At 42.0% G+C, this 16,333-nt stretch overlaps 1 protein-coding gene across 3 annotated transcripts in view; it reads left to right on the top strand.

Moving 5' to 3' along the window:
* The window catches only part of LOC146319961 (tetratricopeptide repeat protein 28-like), a 257,551-nt gene that overhangs the window by 191,777 nt on the left and 49,441 nt on the right, over positions 1-16,333 (top strand). For all 3 annotated transcript variants that reach the window (XM_084728080.1, XM_084728079.1, XM_084728082.1), the window contains one exon: positions 7,339-7,846. In XM_084728080.1, the coding sequence (XP_084584206.1) occupies positions 7,339-7,846 (508 nt within the window). The remainder of the gene's footprint in view (positions 1-7,338; positions 7,847-16,333) is intronic.

Here is a 16,333-nt window from a genome sequence, read left to right as displayed (position 1 = left end):
TGTGAAACAATTTCAGTGTATGTGTCAACACCATTTTTTGTACATTTTAGCTATACTACAATAATTCTGATAACTTGATTGATCTGTTGCTACAACATTTTGGCTATGAGCTTAAAATAGAATTACTACATATTCATAAAAACTAGAGTCCGACTAGTTATCAGTCAACCAATATCATCGGATATGGACCTATATTGGCGAATAAGTTGTTTGATATACACATATTTGAGAACAACAGAAACATTACATAATGCAGGTTGTTTTTGAAGATGTGTATTGAGGCAGAATATTTTACAATTTAATAATAAATGTGTTGGTCCAAAATCATATCAAATCACTGACACAGTAAACTTTCACTGTCATTTTTGAAAATTCTAAATAACTGCAAAAACCTCACGCTGGTTTGGCGTGTGGATCTGTAACGTCAGTCTGATATCTGATAAGTGAATTGCGTCAGTTTCGGCACTCCGTACTTATACTGGATCGAATCAGTCCCAATTCTAAAATAAGGTCTACTTGAGGACACTGGCTGTTTTGCATTGATTTGTGATTGTGGAAACAACAGAGTTACGACTTTCATGAATATTATTTCAAAACTTGGAAAGGTAAAGAGAAAGGGGGTCCATAATTTGGCTCCAGAGGAAGAAAAGTTGAATTGAACTTGGCCTGTGCTGGGCTTATCAGCCACAGTGGACTACTGAATCTTTCTGTCAGTGTGTGTGTGTGTGTGTGCAAACATGTGTGTGTCCATGAGTGTGTGCATGAAAGGGAGCAGTCAGGCACAGCTGTACCTGCCCTCGCTTGGCAGAGCACTGCATTTGCCTGCTTAAAAAAGCAGAAGGTTTTGATATGGCAGAGAGGCAGTCATTTGGCTGATCTAATGGTGGCTCCCATAGGATCCATATCTGTGTGCAAACACCGAGCGAGGGAAGAGAATGGAGTATACACCCATAAAACCGGCTGAATATTTTATCATATCCACCCCCGCCCCCAGCTTCTGTACTGACATCACCAGCATGCCTCCTCTTCACTCCCCTTTCTCCCTCTCATTTACGCTCACATGCACATACATGTTTTTTTTGCACATGCCCACACAAACAGGAACATGTACCTCCAGAAAGCGTCTTTCAAGCTTCTCCGAGAGCCCTTCTCTGACTGGTCTGTTCCGTCTCTCAGTTTATTACAGTTGAGATGTTTCCTTTTTTGTCAAAATGCATCGCTGCAGGTGAATTCAGATCTAAAGACATCCTCGCCCTGGGGATGTCTCCAGCATTCTCTTCTCTCATCCTTCAAACACAATCTCTCCCGTAGCCTTTTATCTGCCCCCCCCTCCTTCCTCCTCCCGCCCTGCTCCCCCTCCACCCCGCCCTCACGCCCTGCTCCCTCCAGTGTGCGGTTCTGTTCCCCGCCAGCCGACTCCTGTTGCTGCCGGAGCCCAGCTCGTTAAGGGAAACACTGGTGCATGGTCCTCCTCACCTTCCCTCTGCACTGCCTTTTAATTAGACAGCTGTTTGTGCGTGTGTTTATGTGTGTGTGTGTGCAATAGAATACTGATAATGATGTGTGTGAAGTGTTTATGTGGAGGGCCTGAGTGTTTTCAGTCACATGAGTCATCTTTTTGAAGCAATTGGCATCACAGTGGCTTGTTTGTTTCTCTGATGTTCAGCCATGGCATTAAACAGCAGCGCGCACTCAGTATGAAGCTTTACCTTTACCTCGATTATATTTGATCAATTTAGCCAGCTTTTTGTGCTGAAATGATTAATGAATAAATTATTCAATCGGCAGAAAACAATTTGGATAACCAATTAAGTATATGATTAACCGTTTCAGTCAATCATCAAGCAAAAATGGACAAACATTTGCTAGTTTCAGCTTCTTAGGATGAAGATTTGCTGCTTTTCTCACTGTTATAGTACTATATGTTGAGTTGGGTTGTTGACAGTTTGTCAGACAAGCAATTGGAAGATGTCCCCTTGGGCTCTGGGAAGTTGAAACAGGCATTTTTCACTTTTTTTGTTTTCTTTTTTTGACAGTTTCTGACAAAAGAATGTTGAATGTATTTCAATGGTAATTAAAGTGTTTGCTGCATCATCATTTCTTTACTACAGTGAATACAGTTGGTGCATGCAAAGTTGGTTTCCAGACACACCCTAACATCTGTATTGGTACAATCAAACACAGGGTTGTTCTCACCTCTGTGGTAATGAAATCAAACCTGTTCTCCCCTCTTGTCAAGAGAGAGCGACTCCTCTCCTCTCCCGTATAATCCCGTTAACAGCACTTTACTGGAATAGCGGCTGCCCTGCCCTCTTGCAGGACATGCCGTTTGGCCAGAGGGCAAACTGTGGGCTCTTTAACACCTTATATCACCAGAGACTGATCTTCTCTCTCTCTTGCACTTTTTAAACAGATGCGCCACAATACTGCTGTAAAAGAAGACCCGCCATTTTGCCGGGTTAGCCTTTTTACACTGTGCACTTTGCTTGTGAAGGAGTTGGTCAAGAGTTAAAGGGATAAATCACCCAGAAATGGCTGGGTTTAGTTTTTTGGTCCACAAACACTACCTGAGTTTCACAGAAAAACAGTGTTGCAGAATCTCCCAATGGAAGCAAATGGTGACCAGTTTTCAAACTTAAAAAAAACAACAGAATAGAAACATAAAATGCCTCCATACTGCTTGTGTGGCGTAATCCAAGTCTCCATAAGGTCCGACATGCCAAGCTGACAAAAAAAAATTTATTATTTGTCCCATGTTTTTAGCCTGAACCTTCACTGTGGATCCTTAGTTTTCAGCCACGTTCATGTGCACACGCACGCTGTCTGAACTGGGTGTGTTTGGTGTGGCGGTGTGCAAATGGCATGTTGGGACTTTAGGAGACTTGGATTACACCAGATGAGCAGTATGGAGGCATTTAATTTTTTTTTTCCCCCAAATGCTTTTTACATTTACGTTTGGTCACCATTATATTGTTTTGGAGATTCTACAACACCGTTTACCTGTGAAACCCCAGCAGTGTTTCGTGGACTAAAAAACTAATCCTGACCTTCAATCACATGAGGGTGAGTATATAATGATTGAATTTTCATTATGGGGTGAACTATCCCTTTAAGACTGAGGGTTCCATTAAGAAACCTTTTTGTCCAAAGAACGCTTTTTGGAAGAAAGACTTCTTCAAGGATTGTCGAAAACCTTGAAGAACTCTTTCCTCAAGGGTTCTTTGTATCATAATATAAAAGGGTTTTCAGTAGAACCCCCTGAGTGGGTTCTAAATAAAATCCTTGGAATATACAAGTGTTCTCAGTAGAACCCCCTGAGTGGGTTTTAGATGAAACTCTTGTAATATAAAACAGGTTTTCAGTGGTTCTAGGTTTAACTCTTTTTGGCGTCAAGCCGAAAAACCCATTATGGTTCTAGTTCGCATCTTTATCTCCACTTGTAGTAATAGTGGTAGTTGTAGTTTCTTCATAGGCCCGAATCCAACCTTTTATATCTCCATGACAACCAGGCTTGACCCATAAACTCTGGGGGTTTGTGATGATAGGCTTGGTTGTTTTGAGTATATCAGAGCTCATAGGTCCCAAGTGAAGTGAGGTTTTTGATTTTCAAAGGCATCTTCACACAGCTGTGAGGCGAGGCATAACCACACAGCTCGACACAGCAGTGAAGTGGTGGGCTGGACTCTGTTCCACAGTAAGAAATAAAACCCACCAGGGGCTCGGGAGTCACAGATCTTACATAGCACCGAGCCCAGCCATCAAGAGCCGTCTGCTGCATGACATAAGGGGCTAATTATGTTAAGTACAATACATTACCTCTAGCATGTGCTATGAAAGCAGCCATTTCTCTAATGTGCTGCAGAATATAAACATACTTAGTAAAGGAGGCTGACAGTGGAGAATCAGCGAGGAATCCTAAAACACTGTCCTTGTCGGAGGAAAGAAATGGAATAATGTTGTTGCAGCCAAGCATTTCTGATTAACATGTCATCCCAGCCCTCCTCCGCAGCCTCCCTTCTCCTTTTCTCATCTCTCCCAGGCAGAACTAGTTTACCTTTCATTAGGAGACCCTTGGTACAAAATGTGTTTGCTGATAAGAGCCAGCGGTTTATCAACAGTTTATAAAGCACGGCGTTAGGATTAATCAAATCAGCACACATCCGGAGAAGGGCTGGACTCTGTAAACACAATCAGATCTGACTCTGCGGACGGATTGAGAGAAGTGGGGGAGAGAGTGCAAGAACAGGGAGGGAGGACAGATAAGTGCAGAAAAGAAATGGAATCAAATTAGAACGAAGTCAATTTGGCAGAAATTATGTATTTCGGGCAATTATTTCTCTCCCGGACGGAATGTTATTTTGCGATACTGGTGGGGAGCCGAAATGAGCGGTGGTGGTAGAGGGCTGCAGTCAGAAGTGGGAGAGATATGGTCCTAGTGTCTGTCCCTGAGCCAAACACAGTGCATCCTCTGTGAAAGGCAAGGCTGGCTCCTCATTATCTGCCTATCTTGGCTTCCATCTGAGGGGAAAATGCAGCGTTGCAGTCTCACTTTAGAGGGACACTGATCACAAGAGCAACTCATCTCAACTGGAGAAAGATTGCGCTCCCCCATCTCGCTTTCTCCCCCTCGTGTCTCCCACTGCACTCGGTTGAAGACAGACAGAGATGAGGGATCCTCTCTCTCTGTTTTCTGCTCAGAAAAGTGGAAGTTTGAGTCGGAGAGATGGAGCGAAGCTTCAAAAGGCACATGTAATTGAGCAGCCCTAGATAGGCTATCTGGGAACATGAAACAGCAACAGTTGTGACGGAGGGTAATTGCCTCCCTGGGCCTGTATAATGCCTTGTCGAGTCTTTAAACTTGAGCAAACTGCTGGAAGTCCTTATGTCAGCAGGTAATTGGTTCCAGGCATCAGCAGCTATGTGAAATGAAGGAAAGATAGGTAGGTGGGGTGTATGTGTGTGTTTCGAAAAAGAATGTACGAAAGATTCAAAGAAAAGTGTCTTTATAAGCGTCTTCAGAAGTGCTCTGGCGCATTGATTTTTTTCTCAACGATGTGCTTTGCTTTTCATTTATTCAGAGGGCTCAATATTTTCATTATGTGGCGCTAGAGCAAAGACAAAATATCTCCTGGTCTCTGTGGGAACATTTCTTCAAATTACATCTTGATGTATTTGTGGAATAATATCTATGTAAATTTTTTGAACTGAGGATGATGGCGCTCAGGCCTCCTCCAAAGCCCAGTGCAAGCATCTGTGGCCGGTTTTGAGACAAATGGCTATGAAATAGGGATGCCACGTTCAGGAAATTTCCCCCTCCGGTAAATAAACTGATGACAACGCTGATATTGCCAGTTACACTGTGACTTTTACAGGAAAAGATATGAGCGACGACTAGGGATTTAGGGATTTTTACCATAAAATTCTAGATGATCAGTATTACAGTTTCAGATCTGAATTATCATGATAGCCGTGTTTGATTATGGTACTTTGAAAAAGTCTCTATAAAAACTGTACTATATCAACCAAAGTTAGCCACAGTCTCCCAGATGCAGGTATGGGAGACTACGTCAAGGTTTGTTTTGCCTCAGTGAAAACACTGATATCACAAAGGACACAATGTCATTTCAAATCATTGAGAAGTTTTTGATATGAAACTTGAAGAAACTATTTCAGTACTTTTTGAACCATTTCAGGACTTTTTAAGCATAATAATAATGATAACCATGTTAATTTTGGCCACTATACACTTATTTGATTGAGTTGTAAAGTAACGCTAATGTTAAGTACAAGCTCAAGTACAAGTTAGCATCAGTTTTGACAAATTAGCACTAGCTAACACCTTCATGGTAATGAAAATTAGCCACTTTTATGTTTTGACTGTTCTGCCAATGCCAGGGCTCTGTGTAATATCCAGTTGCCAAACAACGTCTCCGTTTAGTTTTGGTTTTTATCATGCTGATGTATGTCTGAGTGTTTATTTGTCTGATCAGTTTGGTTTTAATTAGTTATTTGAGGCTATAAAATCACATCATGATTGACAGCAGATGGCTTTACGGGCAGGAACTCGAAAATGCAACTCCAGCCCTGATCACTGCTGCACAGACTCTGGCTCCAAATGACCATACCAGCGCAAGATGGCAGCACCCATATCCAGGAGATGTTAGCTTCATTTTCGTGTGTGAGGAAGTGGAAAAGTCTTTATTTATGTCAGTGGCTAAGACGGTGGTGCCGGTGGGCGTCTGTATATGCCAGAGCACCAGGTAATACTAATAATGCCTACTACCTCGGCAAGCCTACTATGAAAACTTTAATACATATCTCACAGCTCAAGTAGCACATCCTGTACCATAGCTGACTTTTGACTTTCCAGTTCCAAATGCCCCGAAGAGGTCATTCCTGTTGCTCAAAGCTCCAAGCTAGGCAAGATGGGCAGCACTGTGGCCTTCACTGTCAGTGTTGTCTGTCCTCTCTGCTGGCCTCCATCCAACCCCCTTCCTGGCTGGAGGATGCAGAGTGGGTCCTCAGGAAGGAGATGCTTTATTAGCTGGCCCTGCATGATTAATTGAACATCTGTTCACACAAAGACAGCTGACCCCAATTCCCAGCTGTTTACCCTCTGTATAAACAGTTAATAAGCCTGCAGTGAACGTGTCACACAGGAGGTCAAGACTGCATTTTGTGAAACCTCTCCATTTTACTGCTCAAACTCTCCTGCTGCAGTTGCAGCCAGTGTTCGACGTAGTTTTATTTTCACAGGTGGACGCTGCTAAAGAAAATGGATGATAGGGTGGATGCGAGTATACAGAATATTGTTCTCTCTGTTTTAGCGTGAGAGGTCTTGCCAGCAGTCAGCCAGCCAGCCAGTTGGCCCCCCGCAGCTCTGGTGTGAAGCTAAAACCCCTCTCCTCTCCCCGCTGATTAGCAGTGTCTTTGTTCCGTTGGTGGTGGCACGCCATGAAGCGTGATTGCAGTGGGCAAACTGACGGCTTTAAAACAAGCCTGCTGCTGCGCTGATCGGCATCACACTTTACCCCCCTCGTTACTTAGCAAGGATGAAATCAAATCAGGTTTTGTTTGTTGTTTGGTCTCTGAGCAGTAAGCCTCCCCTTTTTGTTTTTTTTTCTCCCCTTTTCCCCGTGTCATGTACAGTACTCCTGGCTAAAGGGATGTTTAAGTGTGGGGTGGGGAATCTGTGATGCAAAGGGAACAAAATTACTCACAGTTGGTGGAATGTGGGTGTAATTAATGGGGCTATTTGAGTTTTTTTTTTTTTAAATCCTCCAGTTTATTACCTTGCTGTTTTCCTTATATGCTTTCTCTCTGTCTCTCTGTCCATAGGCTGCTTCAATGGCGCTGAGCAGCTTGGGTCATGTATATACAGCCATAGGGGACTATCCAAACGCCCTAGCCAGCCACAAGCAGTGTGTCCTGCTGGCCAAGCAGTCCAAGGATCAGCTGTCTGAGGCTCGAGAGCTGGGAAACATGGGGGCCGTCTACATCGCCATGGGAGACTTTGATAACGCTGTGCAGTGCCATGAGCAGCACCTGGGCATCGCCAAGGCCCTGGAAAATAAGCGAGAGGAAGCTCGGGCCTACAGTAACCTGGGCAGTGCCTACCACTACCACCGTAACTTTGACAAGGCCATGTCCTATCACACTCACGTTCTGGAACTCGCCCAGGAGCTGGAGGAGAAGTCCATCGAGATGAGAGCCTACGCTGGACTGGGCCATGCTGCTCGCTGCATGCAGGACTTGGAGAGGGCCAAACAGTACCATGAACAGCAGCTGTCTATAGCTGAGGGTCTGAAGGACAGGGCTGCAGAGGGAAGGGCCTCCTCTAATCTGGGTATGTGTGCAAAACACTCAAAGACAACCTTGTTGTTAAGATATGATAACATTAACACTAACTTCCATATGCTCCTGGCAGATCATTTCCGTTCTGTCTAATTTTAAAACACCATATGCTTAATAATAATACAGTATATCACCTAAATTATCTAAAAAATTGGGTAATAACTACTAATATTTACAATTTGAATCTTCAACCTGCTTGCTAGTTAGGTGATGAAATCAATGAAGTCCATGTTGAGTAATACGGCCATGTTTTTTAGATAACAAGACACGGTAAAGGGATTTATGATGCTATGAGACAGGATTTTGCAACTAAAAAAGGCACAAAAAACATTTTATTCTCTTTGTAGAATGATGCTGTCTGTGATACTCAGCAATCTACCTGGAATTCACACTTTACTATGCATTAATTTGATGCATGCGTCACCTTGCTGGATTTATTATTTTGCAGCTAAAGTTAAACTAGGTCCAACGTTTTTGCAGACGATGTCGCCTTTTTTCAGTTGAGTTCTTTATTGTTGGTCTGAATTCAGGATTTGTGTGCTACTTGAGGACTATCAGTCAACATTTGTCACGTTTTCTGCATTTAGAACCCAGAACTTTTAGTCCCAGGAACTACTTTTTCAAGAAACTAAAAGGTTGCTGCAGCCTTTGGTTGTCTGCATTCCCACCGCGGTCTAAAGACCCCCAGAGGTTTGGCAAATTAGTACTCTCTTGTATGAAAATGCAGTTTTCTAATTTTTTTTTCATGCTTTGACACATGACACATTAGCATGGATTTTGTCCTCAGCATAAATTCTTAACAAGGCTGGGGCTGGATTTTGTCATCAGTTCATCTGTCATACGCTTTCTTTGGTAACTCCATGTTGACGTGTCGAAGCACAATAAATGAAAAACAAACTCATAGATTTTGAAAAATTATGCCTGAAATAAAACGCTGCAAGTATTTGATTTGATCAGAAATGCTCAGCAGTACAAACCCTACCCCTAAATTTACTGTGCTTTTGGAAAGCACTACCCCGTCAGTAGGGACTTTTCTGGGGTAAAATAATGTCTCTGGAACTCAGTTTAGACTCCTGCAGTGAAAACCAACTGAGTTCCCTCAAAGGTTACTTGCTGCAGGGGAAAGTTCCTGTCTTGGAAATGTGGCTCTTCTAAAGTATGAGTATGATGATGAGCATTGATCACTGGAGTCAATCTTCCAGGGACACATGACTGACTTTGGTATTAGTGTTTTCCTTAGCTTCTCCAAAAACACTGTAATTCCTTTTACAAGAATCTGGGTCTCATCTCATCTCTTCAGATCAACTTACAGCATGTACTGTGACTGTGTGTCTTCCTTTAAGATTCTTCTTTGACCCTTTCAGTTAAGGACAATGTAAAAGTTAGTGTCCAGCAGCTCACACTGTACGATAAATCTATGTCTTCGCACATCCTGAGCGATAAGGAAGCACCTGGCTGTTAGATAGTAAGACCTCTTGCTGCGTGGAAGTAGGTAAATGTTTACTGATTGTTCATTTAAACATGTTAATTTATGAGAGCGTTTTCTATCTGCATTTCACCTCGCCAAGTGAAATGAGGGACGAGAAGAAAGAAGACATGAAAGGTGTCCTCGCAGCTTGTTTATTGTTTTGAGAGCTTCCACTTCCTGCTAGTGTTTCCACTGTGCTGCAGGCTACATTCCTTTGTTTGTCCTCATTTAAATTAGCTGTTTACTTATTGTTGTTCTCAATTTTTCTTATGGTTAATAAGACCTGTTTTTGCTACTTTTCGGCAAAGTTCAGCAGTGCATTCCTGTATTATCACTATTTTATGTGAAGTTGTTTTTAGATGTGGTATTTAAGGGTTGCATTATGTTCTGCAGTGAATAGATTTTTGTAAGCATGAGGTAGATGAGTGCACGGCTTCTGCATGGCTGCCAGAGAAGAAGATGGTGCATCTTAGAGCCAACAGTAATTTTTGAGCCCAGAAGTTCTGTGGTGATAGAATGCCAACATATAATGTACACTGTCAGAGTATAAATAAACCCCATGAAAATGTATAATTTTTCATGGGAAATGTCTTCACATTAATCCACTCTTTTCTCACCTTCACACCGGCCTGGACTTAATCACATCTTGAAATGAAAAGTGGTGTGAAGATAAATAAAAACGAGATGGGGGGGAAATTAAATATGCGATCAGGTCTTTTGATCAAAACTTAAAGGGTAATTATTGCCCTCTTTACAATGAAATGCTTTACAGCCATATCCTCTAAAAATGAAATTAACTCTAAGTTAACCTTGTGGATGATGAAAGGAACCTTAGGGATAAAGGTGTCCCTTTGGATATCCAGCACCCCAAGAGATACATGTTATGGCCAATTCTCCCGTATTTAGTCCAGCAATTACAACCTCCACCGGGTGACTTATGATAGCCATCAAGACAGTAGTAAAGCTGACTCTAATGGACAACTAAAAGGCATAATAGTTCCTCCCAGATGAATTATTCTTTAACCTAATGTGTAAAAGTGTGCAAGCAGAGAGCGGGGTTAATCAGCCAAACATAAATTGAAGTCGTCCTTTGACCAGCCTAATGGTTGCACATCCTGGACGGCTGCAGCCAACACACACCTGATTTTTAAAGAGAGCTGGTAACTGGTTGTCGTAAATTAGGGGCTGCAGTGAGAACATTTTTATGATCTAACAGTTCAAGTGAGCTTTATTACAAGCGGGCACTGCACATCGGGCAGCAAATCAAGGAATCAAGAAATCAAGGACATTTATTGTCATCACTCAGCACAGGGTTGTGCAGTTGTACTTCCTTCACAATATACACAAAATACAACACATACAGGTAACTAAACTCAGAAAGGAGTAGGGTAACATATGCAACAAAATAAAATAAAACAAAAATAATAAACAGGAGTAATTCTGTTTTGCATTTTTTTGGATTTGCATCTGGTTTAATGTAAACAACAGCATCAAGATGGGGATGATAATGTGGTCGACATCTGCACAGTTCAGATATCTGGGAAACGTAGTCCATCTACATTTAAGCATACAGCATCAGTAGTATAAAAACACAGAACCCTCCTCCCCTCGTCTCGCTGGAGTCTTGCGTGTTGTGTCCTGTCAGCTGCCCTTCAAGTGCGACAGCTTGTTTCTGTCTCGGAGCAGATCTCTCCGTGTGGGCACAAGTCTCTGGTTTCCCATTGTTTGGCCAGCCATCAATCGTCAGTCAGTCATCTTCCTGACCAGACATTAGCCAGGAGCAAAGCAAACCCCGCGCTTCCCTTTTCCAATGCCTATAAGCAAGAGAGGAAATTACAGGATGGCCACAATAACAAGCTGTACAATAATAATAGGAATTGAAAGCACTTGTTCTAATTATAGATGCAAAACAGTGTGATTTTAAGTTACCACGTGGTCGAATCTTGGGCGTCAGCGTGGGCCGCCATATTGGTTAATTGACAGCCGCTCCTCCTAATGCATGTAAGCAGCAGCTGTCCATTTCAAGCTGTTTACTTTGTTAGTGTCAAATGTGTATTCATGATACAGGATACTTGGTTAAATTATGTTGGTTTTCATACAAACATACTTTATTATGTAGGTGGCAATAGTAATATTTCTATAATATAATATTTTACATTAACATACATTACGTAATTATGTACTTAATATATTTTTGCTTTCCTTTATTCATGTAAAATGGCTGTCATGATTTTGTTCATAATTTTGGTAATAAGCAAAGACTTACTTCATGAAAAAAAGGCATTATTACAACAAACTATATTAAAATAATGAGTAAATTTCACAGGACAGTCAAATGGATGCATGGACAGTCAGACAGACCCAGGGTCAGTCAGATGGATATTCTTATTAATATAATTATTCTAAATATTTGAAAATACTGGTACAAACCTTACAACTTCCCTGTATATTGTAGTAATGAGGATTTACTCTGTACAGGTATACAACTGTACTTTGTGAAACCTCACTGGTGTCCCCTTCAGGAAAAAAAATTCTGTTTTTTTTGTTCCCGGCAACAGTGAAATGAAATATCCACCCTTGCCTACAAATGTATTTCTGTCATAGGTGATGCATGTTTCAGCAATAAAGCTGAAAAAAATAACAGTTTAAAAGTCAAAAGTAGTGAAATCTGAAGGAGCTGTCGGCTGCTGCATCTACATGGGCAGCCGCTGCCTGTCTAGTATGATTGCCATTACGATGAAAAGAACACTCTTATTCATTATTAGATGCAACATTACAGTTCTTACATCCCATGACAGAGTAATGATAGTGTAGCTGATGCAGTGTCAAAGACCTCCAGCTGGTGACAGAGCAGAAGCTAAATGAGTGGGTGGCAGCGATGAAGCCTGTTGCTCCGTGGACGAGCTGGAGCATCATGTGGATACAGAACCTCTTGACATCCTGGGAAGTTCTCTGCCCATCACATTCCTGCATGATCTGTCGGTCCTTCTCGTCTGTTTTCCTCCCTCTCTTTCTTTTTTTTTGATTCCTCTCCTCTCTCACTCCCTCCATCTCTCTCCTCACCCCGACTGATTGTAATCTGCAGCTGTCAAGCTCCCAGTAATTGAAACTGACTTGATGAATCGCTTAATTACCTTTAATAGCTGATTCAAGAGGAGCTGAATAATGAAGATAACAGAGAATGAAGTGGAGGTTGTGAAGCATCAGTCTGTAATTGCCCCATTGTTGTTGTTGTTGTTGTTCTTTTTGTTTGCGGCGGTGGGGTGTACGCTGTTATTCCGTCATCAGCGCCCGCAGACCTGCTTAGCACAAGAAGATATGGGCTAAAAACTAACAGGATGTTGTTTCAGACTTCAAAAAAAAAAATGCCGCCATTACGCCGCGCTCAAAGAGGGGGAAGGATGATCGAGTGAAGATTAACGAGCGGCGATAAAAGCAAAAAACGCGGCGCGAGAGATGGGAAGGAGAAGTTGCAGAAGCAGGAAAGAACAAACTTTTATTATGCCCTCTCAGCTTGTCGTTAATGTTGCGTGGAGTGTGGGTGGAGCAGCAGCTGACATGGCTCTGAGGTACAGTTGTATAGAGATCGCCATGCTTTAATATCTAACCATGATGCCCAGCGGTACCAGCAGCCCTGGCTCAGCACACTCTGACCTATAAAGGATATGAAAATGTTGCATTCCAGCCCCATTTATTATTCATTAATTGGCTAACTTACCCCCTAGTCAGCAATATTTAATATCTGAGAGAGGACTGGGGAGAAGTGGTGGGTTCCCATGTAGTTCACATTTCTGGTATTCATGAAACAGAATCTAAATTGTATTATTCTCCCTTGCCTTTCACTTCAAAGAGACTTTGAATAAGTTTATTTGACAGGGTTTGTGTTTTAGCCTTTTCTTTGTTGTGCTGGCTTTTCCTCAAATCGCACCTCCTCGTTTGACCATATGTCTCAAAGAAGTCACTCGAAATGTCGACTCCATCAGTTAGAAAGGGCTGGAGGTAACAGTCCTAATTAAGCTTTTTTTTTTTTCTCTCTCTCTCTCTCTCTCCTTTTCATCCGGCCTCCCTGGGGAATGCTTTCTGCTGATGCTCACAAAAACAAAGCAACAGAAAAAGGAAAAAAACAGGAAGAAGAGTTCACGAAACAACACAGAATCAGACAATGAGCGCCGCGATGCTCCGTATTCAAATCTCATCAGTGGTATCTAAAAAAGAAGCAGGATATAACTTCTGTATTGAATTAGTTTCAGACCCTTCATGCTAAACCCCCTTTCACAGCTTTTTCCATTTAAGGGTCATGTGAGAATAAGCGCTGGAATCTACATTCCAGAAAATCAGTTGTGGAAATCTGCTGTGTCCAGACATCTGATTACCAGGTTTTGTAACATGTCTCACAGTAATAAATGTCACACCAGTGGATTAAGCGTCATGATGTGTATTTTTAATAAAAGACTGTGTTTGTTGGCAGTTGCAGTTGAAGCATAATAACACTGACCCTGAGAGTGAGAGCTCTTCAGCATCTAATCATGAAAGGAATTATGTCAGCAGAGCCTTTTATGTGAATAGCATGCAAATAGGCAGCATTCTACTTTGAGCCGTTCAAGACTCTACAAACCCTGTCCCAAATTGAAGTTGTTTACTATTCATTCTGAAATTGCTGCTCAGTAAACCTCTCCTTAAGAGAAGTACAATAGGTTGTACACAACTGCATGAATTTTAACAGTGCAGTTAGAATTAGGAAACGTTCTCGCTGCATATTAGATCAGGAGATGTCAAAACTGTCCATGCCAAGGCTCCTCAAGTAGTATTAGCTTGCCGCTGAGTTAAACTGGGTAAATGTCAAGGTAAGTAATAATGCCAAAGCGTAAGTGTATCAGTCATGTGATTTGATATGTTAATTAGGCGGTGCTGACGGTGGTTAAATGCAGGTAACTTCTTAACGAACATCTTATGACGGTGACGGTGAGGAACGAGATCTGAGGCAGAAATCTGAACAAGACGAACAAATGTGGGTTCACTATTTGGCATCCTAACTGCTTATTAATGATTTATGAAGTGTTTACAACCTAAATAATAAACTTAACGAGAAGAGCACACTCAGTAGAGAACAGATCCGAGGCAACAGATGGTGAAGCACCTTCCGCAACGCCACCACAACTGCCAGATGCAACCAGCAGAGATGTGTAAACCTCCGCCAACATTAGCAGGACCCGCACACATGTTATTGATCACTGAAACAAGATTTAAAACTGAAGTCGTTGTTGATCAATTAAAGCCCTTAGTGGTCAGTTCAGAAATGTGAGAAGTCAGCTGTCAGTGGACATAAAACATAAAACAGAGCAGTCAAAATATAGAATTACTGCCTCGCAGTTGTTTGTCTCCTCCAACCAGTCAAGCTGCGGTTCACGTCCATGTTTGGAACTTACCACTATATTGACCTGTAACTATGAAGGAGTTTAATAAAAGGGTATTTTTTTGGGCAAAAATGGAAGTCATCACTGTACATGTGTGATTCCAGTAAATAATTTCTAGTGAGAAACATGCTGTCCTCACTTAGAGACTATTTTTACAGAGGGGGACAGAGGACTGATAGAGAGCTGAACTTTATGATGTCGCAGTGAAGTTGACCTCTGACCTTTTGGATATAAAATGTCATCATTTTTATCCTATAAGATATTTGTGTGCAATTTTGTCATAATTAGTACAATTGAAGCTATGTGTTTAGGAAAGTCACAGTGACCTTTGACCTTTGACCTTTGACAACCAAAATCTAAGCAGTTCATCTTTGAGTCCAAGTGAACATTTGAGCAAAGTTTGAAGAAATTTCCTCAAGGTGTTCTTGAGATATCATGTATTCACAAGAATAAAATGAGCTGAAAACACAGAGGTCCTTCAGTGCACAGTGGTGCATGTGCAAAAAAAATGATCAGTCCAGTAGTATTCAAGATTAGCTCTGGACAAGATGCGGGTCTGTTAATCCTGCACACACACACTCATGCGCTCACTTGGCAGGAATAATGATTATAAGCCGCTGTAAAGTGGTACCATAAAAAATCAGATTTGGGACACCTTTGCCTGCAGTTTGAACACAGCCTTTGCGTTCCGTGTACAATTTTTATTGTCCCTGGGACAATGGGATGTCCATAATTTTGAGCACTGACGGGCACAATCATGAAATGATGAGACAAGATAAATGTCCTTCACCATGACATGATTTTAACACCAGCGCATCATCATCATTATCATCATTATACCAGCAACGGTGGTTGCATGAACATAAATCCAGTAACTTTTCAAAACTGATTTCAGACTGCCCACACAAGGAGCAAACTACAGACAGGGACCAGACTTGCCCCGGGCCCTGAGCATAGAGATTATTACGTTTTGTACCTAAGCCTTTGGAAACAGCAGTGATTGTAGATATATTATTAGTCTGACCAGGACAGCGAGCAGGAGAGTGCTGAATTTACAGAGGAATTTAACCAGCCTAATGGCCCAGACAGGATGAATGAAAGAAGGCTGTAAGGAGGAAGACAGGCAAACAGCCTAACAAATACGTAAAAAGAGCATTTATCTGAGATTGGTGACATCTTCAACCAGCCATTAATGATCGGGTAAATACTGTGAGTAAATATCAGCAGGCCTGCAGAAGGAAAGGGGGGGGGGGGGGTTGAAGGGAAAAATAGTTGGAGAAGAGGTGAAGTAGTGGTGAAATTTTTAGGATGCCAGTCTTATGTTACTCTCCCGGAGAGATCTTTGCTGACTAGCTGATCTTTGCAGCCTGGCCCCAAATTTCTGTTTGTTGGAAAAGCAGCAGACGCTCCCTTCCTCCCCCTGCGTGGCCCCCTTCAATCTCCCGACACAGGGCTGTGCCAGAAACCGGACTAGAGGCCCTGCAAAACACACTCTCCTCGTCTTTGCTTAGCTCACTGTATGCAGTTATTATTCCGCTCGCTGTGGAGCTATTAAATGAAACAAAAGAGCTGTAGCATTCTTCTGCATTAAGCAACT

Source organism: Lutjanus erythropterus, chromosome 10, assembly GCF_056507025.1.
Source record: "Lutjanus erythropterus isolate fLutEry1 chromosome 10, fLutEry1.hap2, whole genome shotgun sequence".
NCBI classification, from domain to species: domain Eukaryota; kingdom Metazoa; phylum Chordata; class Actinopteri; order Lutjaniformes; family Lutjanidae; genus Lutjanus; species Lutjanus erythropterus.
This window is presented reverse-complemented; position numbering and strand designations above follow the sequence as displayed.